At 40.9% G+C, this 21,211-nt stretch overlaps 1 protein-coding gene across 1 annotated transcript; it reads right to left on the bottom strand.

Annotated features, from left to right (window-relative positions):
• Nucleotides 1–17,572: 17,572 nt before the first annotated feature.
• On the bottom strand, nucleotides 17,573–20,054 carry LOC110613792. The gene is made up of 2 exons (XM_043955644.1): nucleotides 19,870–20,054; nucleotides 17,573–18,044 (listed from the first exon to the last, which is right to left on the bottom strand). Exon 2 carries the CDS (start codon nucleotides 18,012–18,014, stop codon nucleotides 17,727–17,729), a length of 288 nt encoding a protein of 95 aa, XP_043811579.1. The 5' UTR covers nucleotides 18,015–18,044; nucleotides 19,870–20,054; the 3' UTR covers nucleotides 17,573–17,726.
• Between the last annotated feature and the right edge of the window lie 1,157 nt (nucleotides 20,055–21,211).

Raw genomic sequence — 21,211 nt, 5'->3', positions numbered from 1 at the left:
GGCTCGTAGGTTGCTTAGGAGGGGATGTCAGGGGTTTCTAGCTCATGTGAGGGAGTTAGATAGTCATGTCAGAGAGCCCGCCTCAGTGCCTGTGGTGAGTGAGTTCTTAGATGTTTTCCCAGACGAACTGCCAGGGTTACCACCTGCTAGGGAGATAGAGTTCGAGATTGAGTTAATGCCTGGTACCAGACCGATCTCTATCCCTCCCTACAGGATGGCACCAGCTGAATTGAAAGAACTGAAGGAACAGTTGCAAGAGCTGGTAGATAAGGGTTTCATCCGACCGAGTACTTCACCTTGGGGTGCTCCGGTTTTGTTTGTGAGGAAGAAGGATGGATCCCTCAGACTTTGTATCGACTACAGACAGTTGAACAAGGTCACTACCAATAACAAGTACCCTTTGTCGAGGATCGACGATCTATTCGACCAGTTAGCAGGAGCAGGTTGTTTCTCCAAAATAGATCTGAGATCAGGGTACCATCAGTTGAGGATAAGGAATGAAGATGTACCGAAGACAGCTTTCAGGACCAGGTATGGGCACTATGAGTTCCTTGTGATGCCGTTTGGGTTGACCAACGCCCCTGCAGCATTCATGGACCTCATGAACAGAGTATTCAGCCAGTATCTGGATCACTTCGTTATTGTCTTCATAGATGATATCTTAGTGTATTCCAGAAATGCAGAGGAGCATGCCCATCACCTGAGGACAGTTTTGCAGACCTTGAGAGAGCATGGCTTGTATGCCAAGTTCTCCAAGTGTGAGTTTTGGCTTAGGAGCATTTCATTCTTGGGGCACATTGTGTCAGAACAGGGTATTGAAGTAGACCCCAAGAAGGTAGAGGCTGTAGCTAACTGGCCTAGACCCACCACAGTGACCGAGATCAAGAGTTTTCTGGGTTTAGCAGGTTACTACAGGAGGTTCGTTCAGGACTTCTCAAAGATTGCTGCTCCTATGACCAAATTGACAAAGAAGAATCAGAAGTTCATATGGACCGATCAGTGCGAGGAAAGCTTTGAGGAGCTTAAGAGGAGGTTGACTTCAGCACCGGTGTTAGCTCTGCCAAAAAGTGATGATGACTTCTCAGTATATTGTGATGCGTCCCGTGTGGGACTGGGTTGTGTACTAATGCAAAATGAGAGGGTGATCGCTTATGCTTCTAGGCAGCTGAAGAAGCATGAGCTGAATTACCCCACACATGACCTAGAGATGGCAGCAGTGATCTTTGCACTCAAGATGTGGAGGCATTACCTTTATGGGGTAAAGTGTGAGATCTTCACAGATCATAAGAGCCTGCAGTACATCCTGAGTCAGAGAGAACTGAACTTGAGGCAGAGGAGATGGGTAGAGCTGTTGAGTGACTATGATTGCAAGATTCAGTACCATCCGGGTAAGGCGAATGTTGTGGCAGACGCCCTAAGCCGGAAATCACTCGGCAGTCTATCCCACATTTCAGCAGAGAGGAGGCCGGTGGTGAAGGAGTTCCACAGACTTATGAGTGAGGGATTACAGTTGGAGTTGTCTGGCACAGGTGCCTTAGTGGCTCATATGAGAGTGACACCCGTGTTTCTGGAGCAGGTAGCTCAGAAACAGCATGAGGACCCAGAGTTGGTCAGGATAGCCAGAACGGTTCAGTCAGGCCAGAGTAATGAGTTCAAGTTTGATGATAAGGGGATCCTCCGCTACGGGAACAGATTATGTGTGCCAGATGACATTGGTCTGAAGGGAGATATTATGGGGGAAGCCCATAATACCAGGTATAGTGTTCACCCTGGAGCCACCAAGATGTATCAGGATCTGAAGAGAGTGTATTGGTGGCCAGCTATGAAGAAGGACGTGGCACTGTTCGTGTCAGCCTGCGATGTGTGTCAGAGGGTGAAACTAGAGCATCAGAAGCCGGCTGGAATGTTGAATCCACTACCGATTCCAGAATGGAAATGGGAGAACATAGCTATGGACTTCGTAGTGGGGTTACCGGCGACGTCCAACAGATTAGACTCCATATGGGTGATTGTGGACAGACTCACCAAATCTGCTCACTTCATCCCTGTCAGGAGTGGCTACTCTGTGGATAAGTTGGCGCAGGTGTATGTAGATGAGATTGTCAGACTGCATGGGGTCCCGGTATCTATAGTGTCAGATAGAGGGCCCCAGTTCACCTCCAAGTTTTGGCGGAGTCTGCAGAACGCTATGGGTACCAGATTAGACTTCAGTACTGCCTTCCACCCACAGACAGACGGACAGTCAGAGAGGACCATCCAGACAATAGAGGATATGCTCAGAATGTGTGTGCTAGATTTTGGCGGTTCTTGGAGGCAGCATCTACCTTTGGTGGAGTTTGCCTACAATAACAGCTATCATGCTAGCATAGGGATGGCTCCATATGAAGCTTTGTATGGGAGGAAGTGCAGATCACCTATCTGCTGGGAGGAAGTAGGAGAGAGGACTCTTGCGGGTCCGGAGTTAGTAGAGCTTACCAGCAGGGTGGTACCCATAATCAGAGAAAGGATCAAGACTGCTGCTAGTCGGCAGAAGAGTTATGCAGATATCCGCAGAAGACAGCTAGAGTTTCAGGAGGGGGATTTGGTTTTGCTCAAGGTGTCTCCTATGAAAGGAGTGGTTCGGTTCGGGAAGAAGGGTAAGTTAGCTCCACGGTACATCGGTCCTTTCGAGGTGCTTCAGAGGATCGGTAATGTGTCGTACAAGCTAGACTTGCCTGCTTCGATGGAGAGAATCCATCCGGTTTTCCATGTTTCTCTATTACGGAAGTACGTGTCGGATCCTGGAAAGGTTCTTAGTGAGCCTGATGTAGAGATCCAAGAGGATCTCACCTATGTAGAGCAGCCAGTGCGGATCCTAGACACTCAGATCAGAAAGCTGAGGAACAAGGAAATCCCGATGGTGAAAGTCCTTTGGAACCACCACAATATTGAAGAATGCACCTGGGAGACACGGGAGTCCATGCTCCAGCAATACCCCCATCTGTTTTGAGGTGAGTGTTAGTTGTTCTATGTGTTGCATGTATGATATATTGTATGCTATGTTCTATGTTATGATTGATGCCATGCTTTGTATGTTAGTTGAGGAACATTCGGGGACGAATGTTCTTAAGGGGGGGAGAATGTAATACCCGGCTAGACTCCGGTATCGGAATCCCTACCGTCCGGTGGGACCTCGGATGTCGGAAACCTCTAGAAGGGTAAAACTATGAATTTATGAAATGTCTTCATGTATTTCATGTTTTTAAGTAAGAAATTAAATGAGTTTTTACATGAAAAGTCTTTGGAGGAAAACCCAGGTTCGGCCGCCGAAAGTCAAGTTCGGCCGCCGAACATGCATGTGTTTTGGAGGCACGTTAGGCCCCCGAAAGCATGAGTGAGGGAAGTCCAGGTTCGGCCGCCGAACCTCATGTTCGGCCGCCGAACCTTGCATGCATGCGGAGGCACTTTCGGCCCCCGAACGTGGTCTGGCCAGCCACTATAAAAGGGTCCCTTAGCCGAAAACGGGCGAGTTTTTCCCCATTTTCGGCCAAGGTGAGCTTTCCGCCGCCCCTCACCCATTTTTGATGTTCTTCCTCTAAATCTTTCAAGATTTTCACTTGTTTTCCCTTGGTTTTGAAGATTTAAGCTTTTGAAACAAGTTTTGGAGCTTGGAAGTCTTGGAGCTAAATCCCTCCATTTTCCGAGCTAGGGTCGTTCTTCCTCTCGATCTTCAAGAGGTAAGCTTCGATCTATGCTTCTTTTATGTTTTATGAAAGTTTTATGCAAGTTGATGGGGTAGAATGCATGTTTAGGCTTGTTGTTAGGTTTATGGGTTTATGTTGTGTTTTGAACAATGTATGTTGGAAATGTGTTGTTTGAAGTGTTGTAGTTGGGGTATATTATAGTTTGAGACCCCTAGGTGTGATGTATGATGTGTATGCATGTGTAGAAACAAGTTTATGCATGTTTTGAGGCGTTTTGGAGGCTGTGGACACAAGGGAGCCAAGTTTCTGCCCTTCGGCAGAAACTCAGGTTCGGCCGCCGAAGTGACTTTCGGCCGCCGAACCCCCTTGTGGAGGCAGTTTCGGCTGCCGAAGCCTGCCCCCGAAACTTAAGTTTCGTCTCTGTCTGGGAGGTTCGGCCGCCGAAAGTGCCGCCGAACCTGCATGACTTTCGGCTGCAGAGGGACTTTCGGCCGCCGAACCTGCCGCCGAAAGTGCCCTGTTCAGCCATTTCATGCATGTTTTCATGTGATGTTCTCAGGATGTTTTAGGGGGTTTTTGGGGAGTATTTTAGAGTCATGTTCATGTATGTTTGGTCCCTCATTTGAGTCCACCTGTGTAGGTTCGGACCCGAGGAACCGAGACCCCCAGCAGTGAGCCAGCTGCTTCAGAGTCTCTTCAGAGCTAGCCAGAGGTGAGTGGAATAAACTTTAAGTTTTAAAGCAAATTAATGAAATGTTTTAGCATGATTCACGCATCATGAATGCCATGAGATATATTAGGTTGTTTGCATTAGAATTCACGAATATGTCGCATTGCATACTTTGTTGTTGATGTGGATGAATGTTGAATGATCCATTAGCCCTTGTATGTCATGATAGCCTATGTGAGTCCAGGTGTGCCTGCTACGGCTCTACGCCCCTGGCACTATGACAGATTATGGAAGTCCGGGTGTGCCTGCTACGGCTCTACGCCCCCGGTATGTATAAGTAAGAAAGATAAGGGCTAAATGGTGACAAATTCATCCTTGATGTGAAATGTTTGTGTTATGGCGCATACATGAAAGCATGATTTAAATTGATGTTTTATTATTCTACTCACTGGGCTCTAGTAGCTCACCCCATTCCCTTTATCCCCAGAGTTGCAGGTACAGGATAGATCAGGAAGTCGGCTAGAGTGAAGTTAAGTCATGTATGTTGTAATAGATAGTAGTGGACATGAACATGATGTAATGAGTATTTATGACCATGTAATGTAAAGAATGATTTGATGATGTATTGAGGATTATAGTAGTGCTTGACCTAGAGGTGTGTGAATCCCCATTATGTACAGAGTGTTTAATGAGTAATGATGTTAATGACCATGATTATCCAAGCTGATATGTATGATGATGATACCTCATTGGAGTATTTGATGAGGACTCCAGTGTGGGGTTTATGTATGATTTTGTGCATGCACAGGTTTTGCTTGGATAAGAGAAAAGAAAAATTTTTACAGATCATGTATATGTTGTTATGTATGGGATTCCACAGGTTTACAGGAGGTATGTAGGCTTGCTACGGGTCCCGGCGGCCTTAAGCCGATCTGGATCCTAGCGCCGGTAACGGGTCGGATTTCCGGGTCGTTACAATACTGGTGTTATGATTCTGATTATTTCTTCTCCTAGAAAATCAATAATGCTTTTGGGTCTTTGGATTTGAGCCATTTGGGTGTTCAATTTTTGGATCAATCTGAGATTGCGAGGAAGGGTATTCCCTCAGCTGATAGATTGGTGGCTTCAAGTTTACTCTGTTTTTGCATTGACTTTCAAGTGGTGGCCTCCTTCCCGTAGCGATAGTGGAGCCGAGCTTCCAGTACTACACGATTATTTTTATCTAATCTGAAATGTGGGCCCGAATCCCGATCACAAACACGGCTCCGACCTCGATCACATCTCAGCTCGAGCACGGGTCCGACCTCGACGAGCGGTCTATCGCTGTGGCGGTCGGATTTGCCAAGTTCTTTTCTGTTCTGCTACTCCGACCAGCGAAACCATTGACGGTCTTACTAGCGGTGCTTGATCAGTCGTTCTCTCGACAATCAAACGGACTAATGCCGACCATGCTGATCTGGGTATCTCATCTCACCTTGTCTTTGAGCTGGACGGCGTACCACGTCCGAGCTTATCCACCTTGCCTGGATATTTGATTATTTCCTATTATCTCCAGGTTGCTCTGATACTTGAGGGGCGTTGCTCTGCAACAGAGTTGGATGGCTGTGAATAGTGTATCCTCTGACCTCATGTCCTGTTCGACCTGAAATGTTAGCCCGACCTCATATATTTTTCATTTATTAATTTTCTCTCTGACTTGCTAACCTGGGATTTTACAGCCGACCTCACAACTTCAACAAATATATATATACTTCTCATTCTTTTTTTTTTCTTTTTTTTTTCTTTTATATAAAAAAAATTAAAATCTACACTCAGAGACAAGCATTTCGATCTGGAGTTTCACCTCGTCAGATCTCAAAGAAAAAGTTAGTAGTAATAAAATTCAATAAATGTTAAAATAAACAACGAGAGTAGGAAAATGAAGATTAAGAGACTGTCAAGATATTCTTACACCAGCTGAGTCTTTCTTTTCAGCTGGGTTACTGTAAATCTCCAGCTTTCTTTTTTGTATTGTCTCCCTGTCGCCCCGATGCTTTCCATCTGTCCTGAAATGCGACTCCAACCTCGACCACGAATCTAGTTTCGAACATGGATCCGACCTCAACGAGCAATCTATCGCCGTGGTCGTCGGATTTGCTGAGTTCCTTTCTGTCTTGCTAAACACGGCTCCGACCTCCTTTTTTCTCACGGACTCCTCTTCTCTTTCTCTCACCTTCTTCTTCTCTCTTTTTTTTTTTTTATTTTTATATATATATATACAGCGGACCTCAGAATTTTATATATATATATATATATATATATATATATATATACAGCGGACCTCAGAATTTTTTTTTTTTTTTTATATATATACAGCGGACCTCAGAATTTTTTTTTTTTTTATATATATACAGCGGACCTCAGAATTTCAACAATACATATATTCCTCACCCCCTTTTTTTTTTCTTTTACAGAAAATATTCACCAGACTTCAAAGAAAAGATTAGTAATAATAAAATTTAATAAATATTAAAATAAATTATCTGAAAGACCATCAAAGTATTCTTTAGCACAATGAACCTTTCTTTTCAGCTGGGTTATCTGTTCAAACTTTCGTACCTTATGTGGATCTCAATGGGTGGATCTGAAAACTTTTGAGATAGTAAAATCTCTTTCGTGGAGGGCACATTCCCGGCCAAGCTCGGCGAGGGGTTAAAAGGAATGGGTGGTTGGTTGTTTGGAGTTGTAGGACTGGAAAATAAGAACCGCTGCCCCTCTTGGGCAGAGCTCAGATTATTTGGAATGACGTTAAGGTTATTTTCTTGGTGGTTTGCCATTGTGGATCTCAGTGGGTTTTGAAAGTGAAAACTCCGGTGATGAAAAGATCTCCTTCGTTTCCCACAGACGGCGCCATTTGATAAATATTTTTCTCTTCCTGGTCCATGATAGATCTGGTTTTCCTCTGGGTCCTTTCTTGTTGGGCTCCCTGATGGGTCTCTCCATGTTCTACCTGGTGAAAGGACCTGTAAATAAGAAAGAATGGTCAGGGGCCTACCGGGTGTGCCCCGGCAGAGGCCCTCCGACGCTCAAGTCAGATTTTATGGTTCAGAGTAGTATATTTAGGCAAGGGTTACAGTAAGAATAAAAATGGTGTCCAGGAAGGAGAAAGAAGAAGAAGAGAACCCCCTCTGCGTGGCTTCTACCGTGATATATATCTGTCTCTCTGCCACAATGCTAGCTGTCTTCTGTCGCCTAGCTCCGTATGTATGGACGTGTCAGGCGCCTGCTCCATGCGTAATGGCCATTAATTCTCCTCTGATACGCATGCGGAAGGACCTACCAGCGGGGCATCTTGGTCATTTTCCCCTTTCCGGGCTGGGTTGAATGGTAGGGCTGAAGTTGAGCCTGGTGAGGGCCTGATTACTGGGCCGAGAGGTTTGGGCCGGTTTGATTGAGGAGTCTAGGCGGAGTCCGGCCCTGTGACTGAGCGGGCTGGACCTGGCTCTCGAGGGGAATATTGAAGCCTTCGGATCATGGACTATTTTCATGGGCCTGGCCTTTGGACCGGGATGAAGAAATCCAGCGATCATCAAATATAATTATTAAAAATTCATAGATTTATTTTTGACAAAACCAACAAGTGTGATGTATAATGATAAGAAGCATTGTATTTTCAATAAGAAATTACTGATTCAATTTTTGGAGGCATTATTGTTTGAATGCATAGCCATAAATTTTAAGAAAATTAATATTTTATTCATCGTAAAATATGGCAAATTATTAGGTAAATTCAATATACGTATATCCTCACTTACAAAAAAAAAAAAAAAAAAAAAAACAGACGGAGGAAAGTCTCTTTAGAGAGACCGGATTGCAGTGGCATATCTTCATTTCATATAATTATTTTCTTGCTTTAGTCAGTGATCACTTCACTTTTCATTTTGTCACAGCATTGTTACCTTTTTCTATTAGGATAAACTACAATTTAGTCCCTCTAATTTAATGAAATATAATTTTTCATCCCTCTATTTTAAAAATCGTCAATTTAATCACTGTGATTTTTTTAAAATTATACCATTAATCCCTCCCGTTAGATTTTCAGTTAAGTTACGGTTAGTCTTAGTTAAAAAACTAAAATACCCATTATTAATATCATTCTCTAACTAACTCTAATATGCTCTCTCCCATCTAATATATTATGAATTAAAATATAAATAAATTAATTAAACAAAAATAAATAGACTCATAAAATCTGAGATTCTCTCTCCCATGATCCCCACTTGAGATATAATAGATTGTGATAAATATTTTCCTCTTCCTGGTCCATGATAGATCTGGTTTTCTTCTGGGTCCCTTCTTGCTGGGCTCTCTGATGGGTCTCTCCATGTTCTATCTGGTGAAGGGACCTGTAAAATAAGAAAGAATGGTCAGGGGCCTACCGGGGGTGCCCCGGCAGAGGCCCTCCGACGCTCAAGTCAGATTTTATGGCTCAGAGTAGTATATTTAGGCAAGGGTTACAGAAAGAATAAAAATGGTGTCCAGGAAGGAAAAGGAAGAAGAGAGAGCCCCCTTTTGCGTGGCCTTTACCGTGATATATATATCTGTCTCTCTGCCACAATGCTAGCTGTCTTCTGTCGCCTAGCTACGTATGTACGGATGTGTCAGGCGCCTGCTCCATGCGTAACGGCTATTAATTCTCCTCTGATACGTATGATTCTCCTCTGATACGTATGATTCTCCTCTGATACGCATGCAGAAGGACCTACCAGCGGGGCATCTTGGTCATTTCCCCCTTTCTGGGCTAGGTTGAATGGTAGGGTTGAAGTTGGGCCTGGTGAGGGCCTGATTACTGGGCCGAGAGGTTTGGGCCGGTTTGATTGAGGAGTCTAGGCGGAGTCCGGCCCTGTGACTGAGCGGGCTGGACCTGGCTCTCGAGGGGAATATTGAAGCCTTCGGATCATGGACTGTTTTCATGGGCCTGGCCTTTATACCGGGGTGAAGAAATCCAGCGATCATCAATTGCCCCTTTATCTCCTCAGCAGTTATTCCATGACTGGTGAGGGGATAAATCCTTAAACTCTATTTATGACCGTGTGGTCTGAGAACTGCTCCTGTCGAAAGTATCCCTTTCTTGCCTTTTTATTATTTTTGCCTGAACGCTGGACTCTTGTGTATGTTTTTTGCCCCTGAGTATTTATGGGCTGTCTTCTTTCGAGCGTTTTGCGGGCTCTTTGTTGCTTGGACCTTTCTCTAGGTCAGCTGAGTTGGTTTAGTGTGAGCGGTCAATTCTCGAGGTCGTTGCCTCTCATGATTGCCCCTGATTCTCTGTTTGGCTTTGTATTTTGGTATGCAGTGTGCTTAGGAATCGCCTTGCCTTAATTCGGTCTGTCTTATCGGGTTTACCAGTACTGCGCTCGTTTTCTTGAGATCGGCATGATGCTTTGGTACTTTTGGCTGTTGTGTGAGATTAAAGTCTCTCTACCTGATGACTTGAGCTCCTTTGGGAGGTCGGAGTTTAGCTTTTTCATTTATGGTCCCGTGCCCCAATCTTTTATGTGAGATCAGAACTATGTTCTTTATGAGTTGTTTTTGCTTGTAGCACCGGATGATCTTGGGGATTCCGGCTACTTTTGCTCCGGGAGATCTTTGAGATCTTCGCCGGTCTTCTACCTCAGTGAGGTCTTCTGCCTCATTGAGGTCTTCTGCCTCATTGAGGTCTTCTGCCTCATTGAGGTCTTCTGCCTCATTGAGGTCTTCCTTTGCTAGGACCTCAGTGAGGTCTTCCTTTGTCAAGACCTTATTGAGGTCTTCCTTTGCTAGGACCTCAGTGAGGTCTTCTTTTGTCAAGACCTTATTGAGGTCTTCCTTTGTCAAGACCTTATTGAGGTCTTCCTTTGTCAGGACCTCAGTGAGGTCTTCCTTTGTCAAGACCTTATTGAGGTCTTCCTTTGCTAGGACCTCAGTGAGCTCTTCTTTTGTCAAGACCTTATTGAGGTCTTCCTTTGCTAGGACCTCAGTGAGGTCTTCTTTTGTCAAGACCTTATTGAGGTCTTCCTTTGTCAAGACCTTATTGAGGTCTTCCTTTGTCAGGACCTCAGTGAGGTCTTCCTTTGTCAAGACCTTATTGAGGTCTTCCTTTGCTAGGACCTCAGTGAGGTCTTCTTTTGTCAAGACCTTATTGAGGTCTTCCTTTGTCAAGACCTTATTGAGGTCTTCCTTTGTCAGGACCTCAGTGAGGTCTTCCTTTGTCAAGACCTTATTGAGGTCTTCCTTTGTCAAGACCTTATTGAGGTCTTCCTTTGTCAGGACCTCAGTGAGGTCTTCCTTTGTCAAGACCTTATTGAGGTCTTCCTTTGCTAGGACCTCAGTGAGGTCTTCTTTTGTCAAGACCTTATCGAGGTCTTCCTTTGTCAAGACCTTATTGAGGTCTTCCTTTGTCAGGACCTCAGTGAGGTCTTCCTTTGTCAAGACCTTATTGAGGTCTTCCTTTGCTAGGACCTCAGTGAGGTCTTCTTTTGTCAAGACCTTATTGAGGTCTTCCTTTGTCAAGACCTTATTGAGGTCTTCCTTTGTCAAGACCTTATTGAGGTCTTCTCTTGTTAAGACCTTATTGAGGTGTTCCTTTGCTAGGACCTCAGTGAGGTCTTCTTTTGTCAAGACCTGATTGAGGTCTTCTTTTGTCAAGACCTTATTGAGGTCTTCTCTTGTCAAGACCTTATTGAGGTCTTCCTTTGCTAGGACCTCAGTGAGGTCTTCTTTTGCTAGGACCTCAGTGAGGTCTTCTTTTGTCAAGACCTTATTGAGGTCTTCCTTTGTCAAGACCTCAGTGAGGTCTTCTCTTGTCAAGACCTTATTGAGGTCTTCCTTTGCTAGGACCTCAGTGAGGTCTTCCTTTGTCAAGACCTTATTGAGGTCTTCCTTTGCTAGGACCTCAGTGAGGTCTTCTTTTGTCAAGACCTTATTGAGGTCTTCCTTTGCTATGACCTCAGTGAGGTCTTCTCTTGCCAGGAGATCTTGGGGACCCTGGTCTTCATGCTCCGGGAGGTCTTTTAAGATCCTCACCGGCTGTTTTTATTTTATTTTCCCGGGAGTTCTAGGGGATCCCGGTCTTCTTCATTTTTTCGGGAGTTCTAGGGGATCCCGGTCTTCATGCTCCGGGAGGTCTTTTAAGATCCTCACCGGCCGTTTTTATTTTATTTTCCCGGGAGTTCTAGGGGATCCCGGTCTTCATGCTCCGGGAGGTCTTTTAAGATCCTCACCGGCCGTTCCGGGGTGACCTCGGGGCCCCGCCGGTTGCTTTTGTGCCAGGAGGTTCTTACGGGATCCTGGTCTTTTTGTTCCGGGGTGACCTCGGGGCCCCGCCGGTTGCTTTTGTGCCAGGAGGTTCTTACGGGATCCTGGTCTTTTTATTCCGGGGTGACCTCGGGGCCCCGCCGGTTGCTTTTGTGCCAGGAGGTTCTTACGGGATCCTGGTCTTTTTGTTCCGGGGTGACCTCGGGGCCCCGCCAGTTGCTTTTGTGCCAGCCTTGTACCTCTGAGGTCTCTATGTCTCAGAGTCTTCTGAAAGATTCAGAATTTTTCTGCAAAATAAGAACTTGCACAGAGCACATATAACGAGGGTGCTCGTTGTTAATTCAATGATATTCATCAATCAATAATATGTCGCACATGTCACTTAGTTTCACCTTTCAGATGCATGCAAGTATTAACTCATGCAATTTCAGGGATGCAATGAACAATATTTTTGCATGTGTAAATTTTCTCCAGGATTTTTCGATCTATAAAATGCAAGCTATTATCAGGATATCTAAACTCATAGAGTTTATTTTAATCTTAGTCTTACTATTTACATGCGAAGCATGCCTTTTAATCAATTTATAAAATTATTTATTTTTAATGATGCTTAAAATAACTGCCGATAACTAAAGGCATGCTTGAAATTCTGAAGCAAAATAATAAATATACACAACAAAGTGTGATTTGGGTAACTGGAGCATATATATATATATATCATGAGTATTTAAAATAAGCAATTAAGGGCTTATAAATTTCTCCAACAGTAATTATGCTAATGACACGTGTCAAGTAATGTGTACCTTATTTCAATCATCAATCGGCATGATTGTCAAAAATGTGGCGAGCAGCATTTCAGATGAGTGCAGGCTCTCGAGGACCGAGTGAGTGCGGGTTCATAATTGAAAGTGCGGTTCGCACCGATCCACTCACATGATGCCTGATCAGTGGATTTCCAGTTATTCAAAAGATCAAGTTCATCATGGAGGGCCTTCTTAAGATTTGGGAGGTATTGCGCTTCCGGATTCAACCCCTCAGAAGCACAAATCAATAGCAAAGTGTTACGACCTATGCTCGTTTCCCCTCCGTTTCTCTGACTGTGATTCTCTTTTTTCGTCCCCAATATATATGGTAGTCAGGTAATAATATACTGCTGTTTGCTCTTGCTTGCTCTCTCTCCCTGAGTAAAAGTTAGGGTTGTGGGCCCGGCTGGTGGCTGTTTTCTTCCTTTTTTTTTTTTTTTTTTTTTTAAATGTATATGTATTATTGGCAAACTAAAAGGCAGACAGAGGACACTTGTCTTGCTGCTATAGGCCCTGGCCCATTGTAAGAAACTCATGTATATTTTCAAGAGCTGAGTGCATCTAAGGTAAAAAAGAAGCACCAGAAGGAAAGTAACAACAGTGACAACAGCCACAAACACAAGAGAGTTCAAAAGGGTACCTCCGAGCTTATCCCAGAAGGAGTCCGAGGTTGTCTCAGTGTAAGCCATGGTAGCTATGGTGTTTATTGTTGTTGATGCCGACGAGGAGTCCGTGTTGAGAATTGAGACCAGAATCACCACAATGAACATGCAGATTGATACTGGTGTTATGATTCTGATTATTTCTTCTCCTAGAAAATCAATAATGCTTTTGGGTCTTTGGATTTGAGCCATTTGGGTGTTCAATTTTTGGATCAATTTGAGATTGCGAGGAAGGGTATTCCCTCAGCTGATAGATTGGTGGCTTCAAGTTTACTCTGTTTTTGCATTGACTTTCAAGTGGTGGCCTCCTTCCCGTAGCGATAGTGGAGCCGAGCTCCCAGTACTACACGATTATTTTTATCTAACCTGAAATGTGGGCCCGAATCCCGATCACAAACACGGCTCCGACCTCGATCACATCTCAGCTCGAGCACGGGTCCGACCTCGACGAGCGGTCTATCGCTGTGGCGGTCGGATTTGCCAAGTTCTTTTCTGTTTTGCTACTCCGACCAGCGAAACCATTGACGGTCTTACTAGCGGTGCTTGATCAGTCGTTCTCTCGACAATCAAACGGACTAATGCCGACCATGCTGATCTGGGTATCTCATCTCACCTTGTCTTTGAGCTGGACGGCGTACCACGTCCGAGCTTATCCACCTTGCCTGGATATTTGATTATTTCCTATTATCTCCAGGTTGCTCTGATACTTGAGGGGCGTTGCTCTGCAACAGAGTTGGATGGCTGTGAATAGTGTATCCTCTGACCTCATGTCCTGTCCGACCTGAAATGTTAGCCCGACCTCATATATTTTTCATTTATTAATTTTCTCTCTGACTTGCTAACCTGGGATTTTACAGCCGACCTCACAACTTCAACAAATATATATATACTTCTCATTCTTTTTTTTTCTTTTTTTTTTCTTTTTTTTTCTTTTATATAAAAAAAATTAAAATCTACACTCAGAGACAAGCATTTCGATCTGAAGTTTCACCTCGTCAGATCTCAAAGAAAAAGTTAGTAGTAATAAAATTCAATAAATGTTAAAATAAACAACGAGGGTAGGAAAATGAAGATTAAGAGACTGTCAAGATATTCTTACACCAGCTGAGTCTTTCTTTTCAGCTGGGTTACTGTAAATCTCCAGCTTTCTTTTTTGTATTGTCTCCCTGTCGCCCCGATGCTTTCCATCTGTCCTGAAATGCGACTCCAACCTCGACCACGAATCTAGTTTCGAACATGGATCCGACCTCAACGAGCAATCTATCGCTGTGGTCGTCGGATTTGCTGAGTTCCTTTCTGTCTTGCTAAACACGGCTCCGACCTCCTTTTTTCTCACGGACTCCTCTTCTCTTTCTCTCACCTTCTTCTTCTCTCTTTTTTTTTTGTTTTTATATATATATATACAGCGGACCTCGGAATTTTTTTTTTATATATATATACAGCGGACCTCAGAATTTCAACAATACATATATTCCTCACCCCTTTTTTTTTTTTCTTTTACAGAAAATATTCACCAGACTTCAAAGAAAAGATTAGTAATAATAAAATTTAATAAATATTAAAATAAATTATCTGAAAGACCATCAAAATATTCTTTAGCATAATGAACATTTCTTTTCAGCTGGGTTATCTACTCAAACTTTCGTACCTTATGTGGATCTCAATGGGTGGATCTGAAAACTTTTGAGATAGTAAAATCTCTTTCGTGGAGGGCACATTCCCGGCCAAGCTCGGCGAGGGGTTAAAAGGAATGGGTGGTTGGTTGTTTGGAGTTGTAGGACTGGAAAATAAGAATCGCTGCCCCTCTTGGGCAGAGCTCAGATTATTTGGAATGACGTTAAGGTTATTTTCTTGGTGGTTTGCCATTGTGGATCTCAGTGGGTTTTGAAAGTGAAAACTCCGGTGATGAAAAGATCTCCTTCGTTTCCCACAGACGGCGCCATTTGATAAATATTTTCCTCTTCCTGGTCCATGATAGATCTGGTTTTCTTCTGGGTCCCTTCTTGCTGGGCTCTCTGATGGGTCTCTCCATGTTCTATCTGGTGAAGGGACCTGTAAAATAAGAAAGAATGGTCAGGGGCCTACCGGGGGTGCCCCGGCAGAGGCCCTCCGACGCTCAAGTCAGATTTTATGGCTCAGAGTAGTATATTTAGGCAAGGGTTACAGAAAGAATAAAAATGGTGTCCAGGAAGGAAAAGGAAGAAGAGAGAGCCCCCTTTTGCGTGGCCTTTACCGTGATATATATATCTGTCTCTCTGCCACAATGCTAGCTGTCTTCTGTCGCCTAGCTCCGTATGTACGGATTTGTCAGGCGCCTGCTCCATGCGTAACGGCCATTAATTCTCCTCTGATACGTATGATTCTCCTCTGATACGTATGATTCTCCTCTGATACGCATGCAGAAGGACCTACCAGCGGGGCATCTTGGTCATTTCCCCCTTTTCGGGCTAGGTTGAATGGTAGGGCTGAAGTTGGGCCTGGTGAGGGCCTGATTACTGGGCCGAGAGGTTTGGGCCGGTTTGATTGAGGAGTCTAGGCGGAGTCCGACCCTGTGACTGAGCGGGCTGGACCTGGCTCTCGAGGAGAATATTGAAGCCTTCGGATCATGGACTATTTTCATAGGCCTGGCCTTTATACCGGGGTGAAGAAATCCAGCGATCATCAGATTGGATAGCATTTTCCAATTTTAACTCTCTGCTTTCTTTTTCTCTTTGCTTCTTTTTCTTCTGCTCTCTTGGATTCGTTCCTCTTCTCTTCATTTGTGTCAATAAGCTTATCAGATTGATGTCGCAGCAGAATTAAGAAACCATTCAATCTTCATCTTCACCTTCTGTAACCTCAAGATCGTATATGTATTGCAAGGCAGTCGCTGATGTTGCTGTTTTTAAATTCAAGAAAGTGATTTCTCTTTTGGATCGAACCAGAATCGGCCATGCTCGCTTTAGAAAAGCTCCTGTGGCGGTGGCTATGGCGGCTACTCTAAGCCACACCCAGATTAGTCAAGAAAATAAACTTCTTGAAAGTAAAGTATATTATGCTACGTCGATCCAGCAGATTCCTCCTCCGGTCCCTAATCATTACCACAATTATTGTTCTATGGGCATGATGCCAAAGAATAATGGGGTGATTAGTGAGAGGAAAGAATCGTATGCTACTATTAATTTTTTTTATTCTTCTAGTGGGAACTCTTTTGTTCGTCATTTCCATCAGCGTTTCAACCCCTTTTGTAATTGGGTAGGAAAAATATTTATCTTTCCACCAATTTTCTATTTAACTTTCTATTTATCAATTTATAAATTAAAAATTAACGACATTTTAACTGAAAATTTAACGGAAAGAATCAATGACATAACTTTTAAAAATCACAATAATTAAATTAATAATTTTTTAAAATAAAAAAATAAAAAATTATATTTTACTAGGAACTAAATTACCCTTTATCCTTTCTCTTAATTGAATCTCAATTTGGTAAATTTCTCTTTCAACTTTTTCATGAAATGGACCATGCACACAACAGTTCACCAATACTAAGCATCAGCGTGCGGCCTAGGTCCCATACTTTTTTGTGTCAGGGCCTAGGTCCTTAGGTTATGCTTCCAAGCCCAAATTATTGCTTCGTTACCTGCCAAAAAAAAAAAACAAAGCAAAAAGCTCAAAAACAGTCGCAAAAATCCAATTCCACACATGAGTGAGGAAAGTGGATGAGAAAAGGAAAAGAAAAAGAAAAAAGCAATATCAGCTTTGTCCTCTCTCAATTATAGAAAGAGATGGGACTAAAATAAATAGTACCCATATGAATATTTGCTTTTCCATCATTGAATCTATATGGAAATAGATATAACTGGGAAAAAAAAATCACTCTTTACAAAAATATTTATTCATTCTCGCAGATATTACAGAATTAGTACTTTGCCTCTTGATGTAATCCAGAGAACTGAAATAGCTATTTATAGGAAGCAAAAGCTAGGCACCTGTTAAAATACCATATTTGTATGAGAATGCATTTAATACCCGTCTATGTATCACAATATAATATTGTGCTGCAGATTTTTCTAAAGCATTTAAGTCAAATGTCGCCCACTATCTTAAAACATGCAATGCTAAATCTTTGGCGCATAGGATGGATAAAAGAGACCCCTCATAGTTTATGCTATGTTCTTTGATTAAAAAAAAAGTTTATGCTATGTTTGGATGAGAGGAAAACAAAGGAGGAAGAAAAATGTACTAAGGCACAACCATGAAAGATTTGAAGGAGCATAATGGAGAAAATACTGTAAATGCAAATGCTGTTCATGACACTGTTAAAAAAAATGCTATCATCCGCGGATTTTAGTATATTAGTATAGATGTTTACTGAGATTATAGAACCAAACCCTTCAGAGGCTTCATTTACTTCCACAATCTCAACTTCTAACAGTCCTCAAAAGATGAAATCGCATGGCATTTAGAAAGGGAAAACAAAAATGCAGCAGGTGATGAAAATAGTGGGGAACTACAAAATGATCTTCACATTAATGATAATGATTCAATGTTATCAAACTTTTTCCAAGACAAATTCTGGTATGTGTCATGTATACAGTAACCAATAACAAGCACAAGCATTCCCTCAATATGAGAATAGTTTGTTGTCTATGTGCTAGAAAAATTTCATTTTCCCCTTGACTGAAGCCTTTGCCTCTTTTATGCGACATAATGCTTGCTGTTTTCCTGTCAATCCAGAACATGATCCGGTGGCAGTTGCGCCTAAAGTAATAGCAAAGTAAAGATAGATGGTGCATAGGAAAGCCAAAAGAACCAAAGCTGTTAAGAGGAAACGGTGCCTCTGAACGAGTGTTGACCAACTACCCAACTCATCACGTGGGAATTGTTTCCGGAAAGAAGGTGACTTCCGATGAGGAGATGATAAAATGTTATCCAGAACCATAGCCGTTTATTCTAAATTTCCTTGGCCAACCTGAAAAATCACAACAATTTTTTTTTTGAGTTTGACAAATGGAAAGACAATTGAAAACAAAATTTTATAATACATAATTGAAGGGAAATCAATATTGGGATTATATTATTATTATTATTAGCTAAAATAAAATGTAATGCAAGGTTTTTGTTTCATGGAAAGTTAATGCAGGTTTGCTTTCAGTGCGAATCCATGAGTGAACTTCAATTTTTAAAAAACAAGCAAACTAATAGCTTGCTTCAGAAACTAGGGGAATGGAGACAACTTAGGGCAAACTACTTATGTAAGCATCATCAAGCAACTGGTATGTAAACAAAATTATATCCCTGGAAGTCTTCAGCAACTAATATTCACAATCTACTGATTAGAGATGCCATAAAAAGTTAATGGAAAAAAAAATTGGCTTCAACATGCTAATAACTAAGAGATCCTACTGAAGAAATGGAATTAAATAGGGGAGAATCAGCCCTTATCAAGCTAGTGCTTCTTCAGCTGAAACAAAGGGCTTAAGCGGGGAAGTTTGGATAACCTTCAGCAAAGCAAATCAATTACTAAGCTTCAAGGCTTCCTGGTAAAGTTTAAGGCAATCAGAAGAGATCACTAATCATTCATCAATGTCTAGCAAAATAATGAGACCCTAACATGCAGGCCATTTATTGACTGATGGATTTTAGCCAACTTTGATTCCCAAGTAAAAACACCCATGAAGAGTATCATAAGATAAAGCAGGAATTGAAAAACACAAACAGTCTAAAATATAATGTAATTCCTTATGATATATATTTTTTACTTTTAATTATCAGCCCACATACTGTTGAGAAACTAAACTCCAATACCTCTCCACTACACTGAACATTAACAGAAAACCCACAGAACATGAGCACCTTCAAGTTAACAGGAAGTGCATAATTTGAGGGGAGAAATGTTGAGAGTCCCACATTGAAAGCAGACATAGAACCAAAGTGGTTCATAAGAGAGATAAGCTAATTAATTAATTTATTAGTTCCAACCTTATACCAATGGTTGGTCCGACCCCAAGGAATGTCTAATTTCATTAATGGACTCCACCACATCTATGCTTCAATTCAAAATTGTAATACAATATGGCCCAGAAAAAAGAAAAACTGTACACCAGCAAATCCTAGTAGTATAAGTAGAAAGAAAGAGGATGCGTAAAATGCCCCAGGAAAACAACAAAAAGAAAATATTTTTCTAAAACATAGCACCAATAGACTAAATTAATTCCTCTTTCTTTTTGGCAAACAGTCCAAAATGTGTAGTTCTGATTGTTCAAACAATATTTAGGTGATTCTACAAAACAAAATTGCCAAAAATTTTATGGATCAAATTTAGACCAAGCAATTTCCGTTTGAGGGGATTTTATCCTTCTGCAACCTGAAATTCGCCGCATTATCTATGACTTGGAACCCTTCTTCACAGAATTATCTATCCACCAGGTGTATATATAAATGATTGGCCTTTATAATTTGGTTGCTTAAATAATTACGGTTGCTAAGTGCCAACCTTCATATGAGCAAAAAGCTAAGATTTTGACCTTTCAGCTACAACCTTGCCCATTTCCAGATTTTAGATCTGTCTCTCTCCCATTCAAATACAGATCATCTATTGGTTTCCTTTCACTAAAAAATCTAAGAGAAACCAAAGTGCACGAAACAATCAAACACTTCTATAATAAGAAATCACATTCAACGAAACCCACCACAAGAGACCAGAAAAACAATAAAACGAAAGACAAAAACCAGAAAACCAGGGTGAATTTGCTCAGATCTGAAGGAAGGAAACAGAGGTAGAGAAAGGGACTCACAGTGAGATAAAGGATCAAAATATTTCCTTTTTCTTTACCTTCCTTTTGCTTTCTGCGCAATTTTGTTGAGATGGGAACTAAAATTTTCTATGTAATTGGGTATTCTCCGCGTGTCTCGGCTGTGATGCAGAGGAGATGGCCAGGCAGACCATCCACTGTATTACTCAGATTAGGCCAACGGAAAGCGACATTAGGCTTATTTTTAACGAGGAAAACTTACTTTTTTAATCCCTGAAGTTTGACATAATAAACAGACATGCCATCAATTTTTAAAATTAGAGACTTTCTTCCCATCTTATAATTTCTTCCAAAAACTAGCCCCTCTCTCTCCATCCATTTACCCAAGAGGAATTTTTTTTTTTTTTAAAGTAAATGAGGGTTTTTAAGGTTTAAAAAACTTTAAATTTGTATTCGGCATAGAATAGATTGGTAGATGGTGAAGTTTTCCTTTTAAAATCTAAAAATATCTTTAAAATATTTGCAAAATCCTAAAATAAACCTTACTTTAAAAAAAATTATTTTACTCTAACTCATTCGTGACAAAGTGTTAAAAAAATATTTATTTTAATTTATATCAAAATTAGTTAGGTTTGAAAAACATTTAAATTTTTAAATAATTTACATATTTAGTTAAGATAATTATAAATGGCTCATAAATCATTTAATAACAAATAATTATAAGCATATTTATTATTAAAATTATTAAAACACAATATTGAAATAAGGTATATAGTGAAAAATTAAAATTAATTAAAAGTAATATAATAACTTAATTGATCAAATCAATTTAAAATTTTAGTATTTATAAGCATTAGAATGAAAAAGGTTATCCACAATATATTTTTTAACTTATAATTTAAAATTATAAATTTTAAAAAATATGATAAATACACAAATCAACTTATTTTTAAAATTTATAAAATAATCAAATCAATTTATAAGTTAAGATAACCCTTCAAGTTAGGTATTGCCATGGTTTTAAAAACATAATTTATTTTTTATTATTTAATTGAATATATTTAAAAATAAAGGAGATTAATAAATTTCTATATTAAAAATTTAGTTGTGTCTTCAAAGTAAATAAAATAATTATATTTTTTAAAATATTTTATTTTATTTAAAAATAATTAAAATAAAATTAAAATATTTAAAAATTTTTCATATTTATTCAGATATATCGTCGTACTAAATTTGTGAGTATAATTAAATATTAAATTTTCACCTTAAACTCTCCTTTGAAATTTTTTTTAAATATTATGTCTTTAATTAAGCATCAAATTCTAACCTTAAAAATATACTTTTACTATGTAATAGAAACAACCAAAGTCATATTAAACTAATA

The sequence above is a fragment of the Manihot esculenta genome, chromosome 4, assembly GCF_001659605.2.
Source record: "Manihot esculenta cultivar AM560-2 chromosome 4, M.esculenta_v8, whole genome shotgun sequence".
Classification (NCBI taxonomy): domain Eukaryota; kingdom Viridiplantae; phylum Streptophyta; class Magnoliopsida; order Malpighiales; family Euphorbiaceae; genus Manihot; species Manihot esculenta.
The sequence above is the reverse complement of the archived record's forward strand: the minus strand, read 5'-3'. Positions and strand labels throughout refer to the sequence as shown.